The 15,150-nt window shown below is 36.4% G+C and overlaps 1 protein-coding gene across 2 annotated transcripts in view; it reads right to left on the bottom strand.

Moving 5' to 3' along the window:
* The window catches only part of ZFPM2 (zinc finger protein, FOG family member 2), a 453,888-nt gene that overhangs the window by 322,775 nt on the left and 115,963 nt on the right, over nucleotides 1-15,150 (bottom strand). For both annotated transcript variants that reach the window (XM_004771329.3, XM_004771330.3), the window contains one exon: nucleotides 12,909-13,010. In XM_004771329.3, coding sequence (XP_004771386.1) covers nucleotides 12,909-13,010 — 102 coding nt within the window. The remainder of the gene's footprint in view (nucleotides 1-12,908; nucleotides 13,011-15,150) is intronic.

Below are 15,150 nucleotides of genomic sequence, written 5' to 3'. Positions count from 1 at the left end.
TGGCTTTGGCTGTTTTCCAGAAACCTGTCCTTGGTGTCCTTTCCCTGCCAGCCAGCTTTGGAGAAGGCCACCCAGTCCCACCTGTTGTGGGTGGAATGTGTCCCTCCCAAGATTATAGGTTGAAGCTTTAACTCTCAACATAACTGTAGGTAGAGACAGGGCCTTTACAGAGGTAGAAAGGTGAAATAAGGCCATCAGGCCGGACCCCTCATCCAACAGGAATGACGTCCATGTAAGAAGAGGCAGCGGAATTATGCAAGCACAGAGAAAAAGCCCTCTGAGGACACACTGAGGAGATGGCCATCTCATCGACAAGCCAAGAAGGGAAGTCTCACCAGAAACCAACCCTGCAGGCACTTTGGTCTTGGACTTCCAGCCTCCAGAGCTGTGAAAAAACTCAATCGCTATTGTCTACGCCAGGCAACCTGTGGGATTTTGTTATGGCCGCCAGAGCAGACCAACATACCCCCCCAACTGGGGGAGAGGCAATGGAGGCTGGTTGATTGCCCCACAGAAAGCAATACATACGCAAACCCACCTCCATCCTCTCCCCAAAAAATAATGTGTGCATTTCTCCAGAGCAGTTAGATTTCCAAGATACTGGGTGTGTTTTTGGCAAAGGGACAAAGGGCTCTGGCACCCCGTTGGAAAGACCCAGGCTCTTATTTGCCTGGTAGTTCCATAATTAAGAAGGCCCACTTAAGTGGCTTCTTCAACAATGAAAAAACAATTTTAAGAAAACTTACTTCATCCAGCTACAGAATTAAAAATGGCAGGCATAACTTTCTTATAATTTTACTTCATCTAATCCCTTATCTAACTACTGCTGCATGACTCGCATTACAGTAATTATTGTTTATATTTATTCAATTTTTAGAGTAATGAAAAATACCCTTGACTGAAAAAGACAGTAATCTTCTTGGAAAACACCTAATTTAAAAGAAAAAATGGGTAGAGGCAACTGTAATGGTTAGCACTCTGAGGATGGAAGATGTTTTCTTCTTTCCTCTTTTCCTTTGGCTTGTCTGAGATGCTCTTATATAGAAAATATTATTGAGGGGTGCCTGGGTGGCTCAGTGGGTTAAAGCCTCTGCCTTCAGCTCAGGTCATGATCCCAGGGTCCTGGGATCAAGCCCCACATTGGGCTTTCTGCTCAGCGGGGAGCCTGTTTCCCTTCATCTCTCTCTGCCTGCTTCTCTGCTTACTTGTGATCCCTGTCAAATAAATAAAATCTTAAAAAAAAAAAAAAAGAAAATACCATTGAAATACCATAAAATTAGATGATACATTTTTTTGTTTAAAATGCTGAAAATCAGTGCTGTCAATCTCAGATACTCAGTCACTTTGATATTCCCAGTCTGGCTTACATTTTACTTAATTCTGTAAGACATGCCATGTTTCCAGTTCTCCTGGAATGTACTCATGCATTTGTTCTGTTTTATTTACATTATAAATACAGTGTTCAAAAATGTAATAATCTTGATTGTTTCATATTATCTATATTCATATATATAACATGTATTTAATAAATAATAAAATACCTACCTTTATTATTATAGTCACTGACTTAAATATTTACGTTAATTAATTGCATATTATTTAACATGAAAAACGTAATGGGAGGAGAAAGCCAAAGAATTTGTTAAAATTCCACTCAATCGGGAAGACCTGTCACTGTTTTTACACAGGGTGTCAGTTGAAATGCATGTTATGCTTCTAGTTCCTTCAGGAGATTTTGCCATGAAAACTCAAAAAGAAAAAAAAAAAAGGTCTTTGATTTGATTCTCTGTGTATTTACTCAATAAAAGCTTATGTTTAGCACCCAATATGTTATTTTCATTACTTTCCTGCATGTGACAATGTATTCAATAAGAAAGCATTTTTTAAACATACAGCACATTGCAATTTTCTTTTATGTATCCCTAAATTAAGGGCCCCAGAAATTCTGCCAAGAAAGACTCTGCTGTTTATAAGAAGCTCAGACTCTCCCTTTTGAGCCTTCCTTTCTTACTCCCCCCAAAACGCTCCAAGAACCTTCAAGAGTCAACTTCATTTCCAAACAACAGGCAAGACCCGCTAGGCCACTAGAGGTTTTGCTTTACTATTATATTCCCAGGCAATGGCCCAAGTAGCAGTAAGGTTTCTTTATGGTTTCCTCACTGACCTTTTACCGAACTCTTTTACTGTCACTCTTTTAGAAGTTCATAGATGTAACAGACCTTTGAAAGGTAGCTTCTTGTCTAAGTCTGGATTCCCACCTGTGACTTGAAGATACTACAGCTTCTGCAGTCTTTCAGAGAGAGCCCCTCCATCCCTCAGAGTGATAGGAAAGATCATGCCTTTGAGGGTGTCAATGGCAGGGTAGGGCAGATCTAACTGGAAAGTGCCATCTTTTAGATAGGCAAAATGGCAGCAAGCCTAAGACCCATGGTATGGAATTCACTTTTGCAAAAAAACTAAACACTTTCTATGCATGAATAACAATTTGGAGTGTCTCCAGTGTGAATTTATCACTCTGCCATTGGGATCACCTGAAGGGCTATTATCATCCTTGTTCCTCATCAGCACGATGCTTCACCACCAGCGCCAGCAACCCTTCCTTTCTCCCTCCGTGACAGCGGATCTGCTGGCCACCGCCCCACCCTCTCTCCCACTCCTCAGTAGATGACTCTCTTCTCTCTTTGCTACCATTGCACACTGTACATGCCTCTGCAATGGAATCCATACCAATGTGTTTTAATTATCTCAAGATTTATCTGTCTTCTGCTGTGTATTATGAGCTTTCGGAAGGTAGTCTGAACCCAAGTGATCTTTTTATCTTTAGAGTCTGGCACACAGTTATTCTCCAATAAATGCCTGAACTAATTAAATTAATTAATTCAGTGGGTCCTGGGTCTACAAAGGTGCAGGGGAAGAAGTACAAGATCTGGCAAGCTTATGCAAGTTACACTTATGAGCGATACATTGCAAGCTCCAAGTGTCAATCTTAGAAGCAAGTGTAGGAGTTCATTAGGAAGATGCAGAATAATTTCCAAGGTCCAAATGTGCTCCTGATTAAAACAACAAAAATAACAGTAACGAAATAGTGCCGGTTATCAGTGTGGATAGTGGAAAGGATGGAAAGCATACCTCTAACCCATATCAAATTTATAGTACATTATCATATGTTATCAAATTTAACATATAAATTACATTAAAAGTGATAAACCCCCCCCCAAAAAAACAAACCCACGAAAGTATTTGGTAAATCAAAGTTATTAGGAGTTAAAGTTGAAATGATAAAATTTTAAAGAAATGACAAAAATGCATACTGTAAAGTCTGAAGATACGATGGGGAAAGCAACAAAAACTAACTTTAAAATAATCTGTAAGTTAATGGAGAGTGGATTCAGAATAGTTTAATACAGGAATATAAAGTTCTCTGAAGGCATATTTCTAAACTCTAAAGTTGGAAAAATTCTTAGGTAGAAATAAAGGATAACAATTTACCAACAGAGTGTCATAGTAACCTAAATGTTATACCTTCATTTACCAAGAACACTCAAGAAGAGTCGTTTATCATAGCTGACTCCATTTGCTTGCCTTTCCCCCCCACTACAACCTATCACCGTCTGGTTTCTGCTACCAGAGCTTCACTGAAATAGTTCGAGTTAAATACACTAATATTGGCATGGAGTTAAATTCAAGGAGTCTTTAAATCTCTGTTTGACCTCAACAGCAGTTAGCCCAAGTGTGACTTGGTCTTTCTTAAAAATGATTATATTCTCCTGGTTTTCTCCATCTTGGCTGGCTACTCCTTATCAGTCTCCTTTGGTGACACTTCTTTTTCTATCCTCCGGCAAGAGAACGGAGTTTTTCAAGCTTCATGTCCAAGCCTTCTTATATATATTCCCACCCCAGGCAATTCTATCTATTCCAATGAATGCCACTGCCGTGCATACATTGCTGGGTCCAGTTTCTGTCTCTAGACCAGACCTCTCTCCAAGCGTCTGGCCTTTATAGCCAACATTCTACTCAACAACTCCATTTGGATGTCTCATGAAAACTGCCAACTAGACATGGGAAAAATCCAACTTATCTTTCCTCCAACCATGCTTTTTCCTTCAGTCTTCCCCATCTCAGTGAATGGCAAGAAATACTCGAAGTTGAGCAGGCCACTCTCAATCACATCCTCAAATACCTCCAGTGCTCTCTACAAACCACTGTCATCTCTAGATAAGACTCTTGCTTCTTATTGACCTTCTTCTATCCACTCTCTACAGGCCGTCAGAGCAGTTTATTTTTAACGCAAATACGAGCGTGCAGCTTATATGTACAACATGTCCTCACACGGATCTTGAAGTTGAATCCAACAATGGTATCGTGGGGTACAGGGCCCTGAATCCCTGAGACTTGCTTATTTTAACAGCTTCATCTTTTTTTTTTTTTTTTTAAGATTTTATTTATTTATTTGACAGACAGAGATCACAAGTAAGCAGAGAGGCAGGCAGAGAGAGAGGAGGAAGCAGGCTCCCGGTTGAGCAGGAAGCCCGATGTGGGGCTTGATCCCAGGACTCTGGGATCATGACCTGAGCTGAAGACAGAGGCTTAACCCACTGAGCCACTCAGGCGCCCCAACAGCCTCATCTTATAGCACTCTCTCTACTCTTTATGATTCTGAAATATGTAAATAATGAAAAAGAATTAAGCGCATTTATTTCTTTATTTCCTTTATTATTTAGGGGTAATTCAATAGTGGACGATGAAAAATTTTTTTAGAAGATAGTAATATTAGCTAATAATACAGAAGGGATGATGAAATGTAAAAACCACAATTGTACAAGCCTGAATGATATACGGATCTTAGCAATAATCACTAGGTGAGGAGTTGAATGGAAAACTTCATAATGGATGGATCAGGCTGGACATACATGAACCTCCTGGCACACTGCAGTACCACTACAGGCGGGACATCCCAGCTTTGTGTACCTACTGATAGGAACCAAAAGAAAGCACCCAGCAAGGTATATGTAATATTATCGCCTATTGAATCTGAATGTATTCAAGGATCTAGGTTCAGCTACCAATTTATAAGAAATATGGGGGATAAGAGTGCCTGGATGGTGCAGCTGGCTGAGCGTCTGACCCCAAGTTTCAGCTCAGATCATGATCTCAGGGTCCTAAGATTGAGCCCCGCGTCAGGCTCTGCGCTCAGCATGGAGTTGGCTTGGGACCGACTCTCCCTCTCTCTCCTTCTGCCCCTTTCCCCCTGTACTCGCTCTCTCTCAAATAAATAAGTAAATCTTAATAAATAAATGAATGAATGGGGGACAGAGAAGCATGTTACACAACAGTCCTGGCATGTAATCTACCTAATTTGGAATGTGAACAATAGCCCAGAATAAATTCACTGGTTTCTCTAACAAATACGTGGGAGAGAGGAGTTGGGGAAAATTCAAAAGACTTGAGAATCGTATCAACCAACACGTGGACCTTCTCCAAATCCTGATTTGAACAAACCAAACATGAAGACACTTTTTGAGATAACTGGGAAAACGTGAAGACAAATTGGGTGTCTGATAATATTAAGAGTGATTTTCTATATGTTATAATGCCATCATTTGTGGTTATGTTTTAAACAAAAGCCCCTATTTATTAAAGAGACATACCAAAGTACTTATGGGTGAAATAGCATGTTTTCTGTGAAATGCTTTAAAATATAGACAGATACATAGAAAGAGAGAGAAAGAGAAAAGGAAAATCATGAAACCAGGCTGGCAGAAAGTTGGTAATGTTTGAAGCAGCGTGACAGATATGTGGGGATTCAACATACACATTCCTCTTATTTCATGTGTATTTTAAACTTTGCATATTAAAATATAAAAATTTAAAATAAAAACAAACCAATTTAAAACATTTTTTTCCTCAGATAAGTCATTACTGACTCCCAGACCTCATAACGCAGTGGAGGGTATCATTGCTAATTTTTTCTGTAGAACAGCTATCATAGAAGCAGTATGCACTCAAAAAATCATTATTAGTACAATTTGCAGTTTCTGAGACAGCATAAACTCTCGGAGGCAGAGACCACCATGGCTTCTTTACTGTTGCACATCCTCGAGTCTGGCACAGAGCAGTGCATATATTTGATACTCAGTATATAGTTGAATTAATAAATGTTTGCCTAACTAACCAATTTCTTTCATCTTATGATGAAATCAAATCAAAACAACCCTTCCAAACAGTCTTCTAGCAATCTAGTTCTAAGTTTGTGGCCCATTTACTGCAAGTGTATGTGTCTGTACGCACTTGCTTTGACTTTCCATATTTTTAAAAGACTTTCAACGCAAGTTCTCGTATTGTTCTTTATTTCTTCTGAGCCCAGGTAAGTCCTTTTCTGAACCAGACAAAATAAAAACAAATAATGAAAAGGTTTAGTTTTCAACTAAACTTTTTTGAGTTTTCAACTCAACTTTCCAGAGATGAGAGCCGATCATATTTTTGGTGATGTTTCTTTTTTTCAGGGCAAAATTCTGAGTCAAGAAAAACAACGGATGCTAAAAATCCTTGTGCCAAAATAAATATTTTTGATGCATATGTTTTAATGAAAGAGGTTCTAAAAGGCAGAGCAAAGGTTTCTCTTATACGTGAATCCCTACTTACTGGTAGTATCTTCCTGGAGCGCTGATGGAGGAGAATTCTAAGCTAAATTATGGCTCAGCAGGAAAGAGCATAATGAAAGCCCCCTTATTAACACAACGGAGGGTGAGTAGCTAATCAAAGTAGGCAAACTGTGAAACAGCAATACTAGATTTATGTTTTAACTTATATTATACAAAAGCATGTTTAATAATAAACTTTTGATGTAGGGCGTAGACCTTATTTGTGTAGGCTCACTGGCTGGTGTTCCACTAACATCAACAACATTCAAAGGCTTCATCTACAATTTCTAGTCTGTTTCAGTAGCACAGAGTGAGAATGTAAAACCACTGGATTGAAGGTGATTGGATTAAGGATCTATTTTATGCAGGACTTTATAACTCAAAGATGTATCTTTCCTAACAATAATCGTTAAGTACTTTGCCTCCAACCTACTTTTTTTTTTTGGTTGGGTTTATGTGTGCCCTAATTCTACATGAGAGTGAAAACTGGAGTAAAGAAATAAGATAAAAGGAACTTTTTTACTGAGTTTATGTGGCATTCTGTTCTACAAAGAGTAAGGCTTTCATCTTTTAATCCGATATCCACTTAACTACATTACAGAAGATTTATTTTGACCCCCTCTTGTTTCATAAGGGGCTCAAAAGTCTGTAGCAATTTTTGACACTTTGCTATACGTTTTTCTGACACCCCCAAACACACTCACATACACCCACACATGTGCGCGCGCACACACACACACACACACACCCCTCCCTGCCTCATTTTCATATGGACACAAAGCATTGGGATAAAATGATGGTTCATTATAGTGGTACAGAGCTCTTATCTTCATCCGGCAAGAGTCATTTCCTTCCAAAGATTGAAATGCAAATGTGAAAATTAATGATAACTGCATTATCTGATAGCAGAGATAATACCAATTCACTGTCAGAGTAATACACAGTCATTCTACGATTTCCTCCGCTTCTCACAATATTCTTCTTACTGTCAGACTATATCTATGGTTAACTATGTTTCATAGGTTTCTGTTAATTTACTTCAAATGGCATTTCCCAGATCTTATATCTACCACATTTTCCCAATCAAAAAGGAAACGAAATCAGAACTGTAATCTCCAAGCCCTTCTTTGGACTGGTAAAGGGGGGTGGGGGGGACCCTGTATCATTAGTGTGTGCTTCTATCTTCCAGCTACCATTCCACTTTATGCAAAACACTCCATTTGAGGCACAAAGCAGAACCAAGCCCAACATCTGCATGTACCCTTCACGTTGAACAGCAGCTGAACGAGGCAACTTACTGATAGATTTTGTGATCAATTTGTAGTGCAGATTCAACAAGTACACGCATCTGATTTTATGCTAGACATTCACTGGAAAATTTTACTTACATTAAAATTCCTTTAATGGAACCACATTTTAAGTCCAGCTGAAGAGAGCACAGCCATATAATCCCATGGTGATGTTACATAGCGAAATTATTTCGCGAAGTTAATTCACTACACAGATGTTAAATGAGGGCTTAACATCTGTAAGGCATTGTCATGGATTTTAAGGCACAAAGGCTGAAATAATACTAAAAATAATAAGAGTGATTTATGGAGCATTATGAAGATCCAAACCTTAGGTTTTACCCAGAAAATATCATGAATAAGGTAGTGATTATTATTCGTCCCATTTTATAAACGAAGAAACTGAGGCTCAAACTTAACTCAAACTCACACAATTCGTAAGTGACAGGGCCAAGATATAAAGGGAAGGAATATTTTTGGTCTTTTCCATGCATTATAATTATACTGCCCCAAAATAATTTACCTCTCACAGAAATTCAGATTTCAGCTTAACAATCTAGGAGCAAGTCACGCTGTTCTGGAATGCATAATACAAAAACAATTCTGCATTCTATTCCAGTAATTTATCAAATCATCAATACAAGGTGTGATTTCCTACTTTATTATTATTGAAACACTTCAAGCGCTTAACATGTAAAGACCAAAAATAAAAGTGCATGCTTATCTTGATAAGTCCATGAGAAAGAATCTAAGTGACTACTCACTCAAAATTTTGTATCTGTGCATATTTGTATTAATATGTCTTACCTAGGGGTATATGTACTTATTTGCACAATTTGAATAATGTGATACATTCATTTACTAAAGTTCTTGGATACTTCAGTTATTGTGGCTGTAAGCCAAATGGTAAACTTAGATATGTTCAATATTAAACCAGAGAAATCAGACTATTTACTATTTCCAGGTATGAAAAGAAGTAACCATGTTTTTAATAATGTAAGCTAGAGAGCTTACAACAACTCTAGATTCCTAGAGTTGGTGCAAGGTGTGATTTTTAAGGTGCTCATTTCATAAAGGTGAAGAATGTATTTACAGTGATTTATCTGAATTCTCTCCCCCACGTCTTCCTCTACACCTAAACACAGAAGTCAACATTCCAGACTTCAGCCATGGATTGTGGTTCTAAAGATTTCTTAAGCTAGAGAGCCAGAGATGTAAACACTGTTTTTCAAAATGAGGTCAGTGTTCTAATTGCAGGAGAGGTTCTAGGGTGAGGGAAGACTCTTAACATCTACCAAAACCCAAGTTCTCCCGAGCTATCGCTAGATACTTTCTATATACCATCTTTCAAATTTAATCCACATAACAAAGTTTCAAAGTAATACTATTCTTCCCATTTTAAAGATAAGCAAACTGAGGTCCTGGCCGTTTAATACGCTTGAGATCACAAGACTGTTAAGTGTCAGAGTGCGAACATAGATCTGACTCTAAAAAGTTTTTCCAGTTTCTTCTGTAGTTTAAAGCAGTAGGTCCTCATGCTTAATTATTGATTGCATCAGTGACAATCCATGAATCATTTTGAAAGATTAAAGAAGAGAAAGCGCATCAAAAAAGGGAAATGCCTTTGGACTTCCCCCTACACTTTCCACAATTATTACTGCATGATGACTATTTATTGAATAATTAAATGTATAGGACTATTGGTAAACTGAAGTGCTTTCGAGGGGATAAAAGAAAAGAAGGGGTATTTACTTTAAAAAGAGACAGAAATGAAATACAGGCAAATGCAGAGGAAGAGAGAGTAGACATCAAATAACATATCACTTAGATTCCAAGCAAGGTAATAGCACGGTAATTTTTTTAAGAGCAAAAAAGGAAAGTAAAACTTAAAAACAGTTGTGTGAAAATCTGAAATCATGAGATAATGACTTTTACATTGGCCTGAACTCTATTAGTTTGGTGTGGCCCTACCTTTCCCTTCAAACAGCGAGAGATTCATAAGAACTTGAAGAATATTTAAGTAAGCGTCACAACTATTTAAACATTAAAAAATTTCACCGTAGAAATGTTTGCAAATGTAAGATAATTTTTCTAAAGATTGTTTAGGTTCTGCCTAGTCATAAGAGTTAACAAAGGTGTGAGCAATTACTAAATGTACCTTTTAGTTGGATAACACATAAGAAGAAATAATGGGCACCGGGGGATTTGCGTCTGATAAAAATGGAACGAACACTTCAAACAAGAGTTGATTCATTACTGAATTGAGCCATCAAGAAAGGTTGTGGAGTCGTCTTCAATCAAACTCCTTCAAACTCTTTAAAAATAAGATAAATCCTGATTCATCCTAAATGATGTCAGCCCTATGCCTCAAATTCTTTAGATAATTTCCTGGTCTTTTGATTCTATTCTATTTTTATTTAGAGAAAGCTATCTATCTTAGAGTGACTATCAGGACTGGGTGGGAAAACTTTAAATTAGGGGAACCTTGAAATCACACCTAATAACCTCATGCCTTCACCCATCATTTGTGGTTAAATTCAAAACTAGATGCTTTGTATTTTAAAAAATTGTATCAGATATATTACTGGACTTTAAAAAAAATGCTAAGAATTTTAAATGGGTCTCCTTCAAGGCTCAAAAATTCCAAAGCCATAATAATAATGAGTAGAATTTTATGTGTATGATCTGATTTAGTTCCCACAAAATCCCTAAAAAGTGTGAACGTTATTTTCTACATTTTACAAATGAGGATATAGGAACAGAAAGAGTAAACAATTTGTCAAAAATCACTCAGCAGAGTGACAAATCCAGAATTTGAAGTTAAACCTTTAGAATAGAGTGCTTAATTTTTAACATGTTGGGAAACTGTTACTAAAATTTGGGCAATTTTCTCTCCTTGATACAGTTGGAAAGTACCAACCATGTTTCGCTAATAATAAAAATTGGGGTAAAATATTTATATAATCATTATTTAGGCAATAGCAGAAGTGAAAAAACATCCCCTAATCTTTGTTCTGACTGAAGGAAACTAATGAAATTTCTACCTTAAAAAATAAACATCCAACAGATATTCCTTTGTTATGAATCAACCCCATTAATTCGGGGGTTTCAAAATCATGAAAACCCTTTTTACTGTAAAGTATCTCTAGGGAAAAACCTGCGATCAACTTTACAACATACAGAAAAAGAACTTTCTCAAAGACCCACCTGCTTAGAGACATACATTTTTCCCTTAAACTTTTTACATAGTCTCATGTGCCACAGAAAAAAGCATAAACATCTTCATGATAACAGCTAAACAAAAATTTCATTAAATCAGACACATAAACTAAATTGAACTCAAAAGTGAAAAATCTCATCCTGAATGATACAGCATTCTTCACCTTGCTCCTCCTCTCTGTCTCTCTTTCTGTAAGCTAACAGCACCAGTTTACTTCTGGAAAAAATTCCTGAAAAAGGTGGCATTGATTGTGCACTATATTTTTAATAATTTACCACCTTCTGAGTTTGCTTACTTGCTCCCAAATTGTAGGGAATACTGTGGGCCCCAGCCCCAAGGAAAGGAAAAAACCTCCCCCTCCAAGCTGACTCTATTGAGAGAAGCCAGAACTCACACTTTGCAAGCAGGCATATCCAAAAGGCCATCTAACCCAATTTTAAATGCAAAAACTCTTCTAAGTAGCATATACATACTTAATTCCATGAATAAAGAAACATACAGTATAAACTTCATCCACCCTTCTTAAATTAAATGTAATCTACAAGAAAAAAAAAGTTTTCCAAAGATTTTTTTTTTTTTTTTAATTAAAGGAGTTCTTCCCTACATCGAGAAGACAGAAACATTATGGAATAATTTGAAAATGCCAGAAGTCTCCATCTTTTTTCAAACTCTTAAAAGGTGGTATTATGGCACTTTAAATATAAAACATTTTGATCCAAAATCTTGTAGAACCACTATGCTATAGTATACAGAATCCAAACATTTGTGTGTATCATGAATAACATTAGAAATGACATCATAATAATCAGCTATACTGCATCTTCATTTTTGTTTGCATTATATTTTCCAGCTGCTGATTTCAGAAAATTACCACTGGAGTTCCTCTCTTCTTCACGCACAGCAGAGAGCAATTTGCAAAGTCATGCAAGGGTGAAAATGTGATTGAAATATAGGGATCTTTCTTAATGAAAAATGTTACCGCTTTAGAAATTATGGCTAAAACTATTTCAAAAACTCGCTTCTATCTTTTAAGCCCTATGACATAATAGTCTCCATTTATAAATATACCATCCAGTTGTAAATTACTTGGCATCAAATATAAAGGTTTTCTTTTTTTTTTCCGATTGAGTTCTTATGAACTGTACATATATCCATAAAATTATACTGGTGTTTAGTAGGAGTATTTTGATCATTTTTTGTGTGTTTCTCAAAATGGTTCAACGTCAGGATTCTTAAAATCAAATTTAGTTATCATTCATAAAAATTAAAATGTTGTCAAAACCTTGAATCAGATGGGAGTATCTGTTGATATTGTCTAAACTTCTAAATACAAATTGAGATTTAGTCTATGATTTACAACATTACTAAATTGAAAGTATTTCTTTATAGTATTTTTACCTACTTAAAAGTTTAAAAATCCTTCCCAATTTGAATGTAGATATAGCATAAAGATTTCTTTTAAAAAAAAATAAATAAAAGCAAGGAGAACGAACTAATTCTTAGATGACTATGTAATAAAAAAAAGAGAGATTTCAAGCAGAAGTAACACTGGTTTTTATAGTTTAGCAAAAAGATTAAAAAATCTTCTTTAAATAATGACATTTATTTAAACTTCTACCATAACCTTAGTAAACACACACACACACACACACGAGCTGAGATTGTAAGAGTTTTACAACCTAATTAAAATTTAAAGGAAAAAAAAGTGAATTCCTGATAGTAGCAACAGATGGTTGAATTTTAAGTTTTCTGTCCTACCTGGACCATCCCAATCGTCTGTCTCAACTCCAGGCTGGCCTGGCTTTTCTGACTGTGTGTCCGCATCTGATTCTGCCGTTTCCTGGACTCCTTCATCATCACCTGGAAAACACCGACACACAGAGAGAAGGGGAAGTAATTAAAGCTCTCTATTTGACATTTAGATCTTGGCAAAGGGATGTCCTTAGCATTTGTCTAAGTATATGTTTGCTACATATAGTTGTCATTATGTAGATAAAATGCCCATGATTTATCATTTTCATATCTACTATGGCTTTACAATAAAGAAAATCAATATTAGTCATCCATAAATGAATAAATGAAATTAACGGTTATAAACAAGAACTTCCCTATAGAAGTTTTATTAATATTATATATAAAGAAAACTAAAAAGCAGTATGTAATGACTATACTGCTCTCAATACAGAAAAATTTAGCTCCCATATTTCCAAATAATAATTTTTGTAAAGGCAAGATACAGCAAAACAGAAACAATTAAAGGCTTAGGGTAAGACCTATTTTTGTGCTGGGTTGAATGCAGATATTTTGAGGCTTCCCCCCAGCTTTAAACTTGTTAAAACTTCATTGTATTTTTAAAATGGATATTAAAAGGCCATGTTAAATGATTAGCATTATGTGGTATATAAGATAAGCCAGTGACTCAAGTCTTCACAATGCAAGAAGCTATAAAGCTATACTTGTTCTTTTCTTTTCTTCCCTTCTTTTTTTTTTTTTTTTTTTTTTTTGAGAGAGGAAGGGAGAGAGCATGACAGTGGGGGCGGGGTGCGGAGAGCAAACAGAGAGAGAGAGAAAATCTTAAGCAGGCTACACGCCCAGCACAGACCCCACTGAAAGTTCAATGCAGGGCCCAGATCTTATGACTTGAGCTGAAATCAAGCATTGGATGCTTAACCGACTGAGCCACCCAAGCAATACTTGTTCCTGATAAGAGTAACTAGTTCACAGAATTTCATGCCTTCATTTCCACATAAGAAAAGAAAATGTAATATATTTTGAGCAAAATACAGTCATGGCAAAGAAGATACATTAACAGTGCAATTGCATTTTGTAAGTCAAAAGTCTAATTTATGAGTACCTTCACTTTAAGTGATAAAGTAACTGCTTTATAGGAAAGTATTCCATGGTCACAATGTACACACAATCATATTCCATAATATAGCTACTATCAATGATCACAGAGATCAGAACCCAGAATACAAGAAAATGTGATGTCAGAAATAAAAAGACTGCTACCAAAAACATGGCAACTAAACCTTGAATCTAATAATGCCTAAATTTTTTAAATTAAATTGCTTGCCCTCCTAGACTTTCTCTGAAGTATTCAGTTCCCTATTTCCCACATAGTTGCCCAAATCTATAATAGTACTTAACTCTTTATATGATTACACATACACACACACACACACAAAAATGCATCAAATTCTTAAAATCTTTACAAGTAACCTAGAAATTACAAAATTTTCAGGAAACTATTATTATTACAATTGACATTAATGTGATGTTGATGAATTTCGAACTTTAAACTCTATACATTTTTTATTCATTTCAATACATAGCTTCACAAAATGAATCATCTTAAAAAGTGGAATAAAAGTAGAGAGCATGCAGAAGCCCAGTGACAGCTCCATTGTCATAATTTCCATAACAGAGGATCATTGGCTCTGGCGGGTAACAAAGAATTAAACATACCCCACGCCACCAAGCCCCATGTCTGGAATTGAAGGATCTTTGAAGGTTGAGTTCTCTCTTCTTTTCAGGATGATCACCATGAGGAGCAATGAAATTTTTTCCATAAAATAATAGATACTGAGTATCTACCCTGTTTAAGGAACTGCAATAGGGTATATATGGAAAAATACAACACCTTTTTGGAAGTAGTATAAAAATGATTTAAGAAGTAAATTCACAAATAATGAGAGTGCAAGACAAGGTCCAATTGCCATAAGAAAGATACAAAGGCTCAGGAGTAAGATAAGAGTTTTAATCTGTGTTCCTTTTTGCAGGTCACACAGAACAACATAGACACATCAACCAATTATCTTATAAGATCAGTGGGAGAGTTCTGCTCTTACTTCTCGGACACAAAGAGGGATGGTTCTCAGCCTGCATAAAAAAGTACGCTCTACTGTCTTCTAATATTCTCAAATACCATGAACCCTGAGCTAACTAGGTGCTGTTCAGCTGTACACTGCCTGTCTTGGCCCCTGTCTAGTGAGACCCT

The sequence above is a fragment of the Mustela putorius genome, unplaced genomic scaffold (assembly GCF_011764305.1).
Source record: "Mustela putorius furo isolate JIRA1106 unplaced genomic scaffold, ASM1176430v1.1 tig00000228_pilon_pilon_pilon, whole genome shotgun sequence".
Lineage (NCBI taxonomy): Eukaryota > Metazoa > Chordata > Mammalia > Carnivora > Mustelidae > Mustela > Mustela putorius.
The sequence above is the reverse complement of the archived record's forward strand: the minus strand, read 5'-3'. Positions and strand labels throughout refer to the sequence as shown.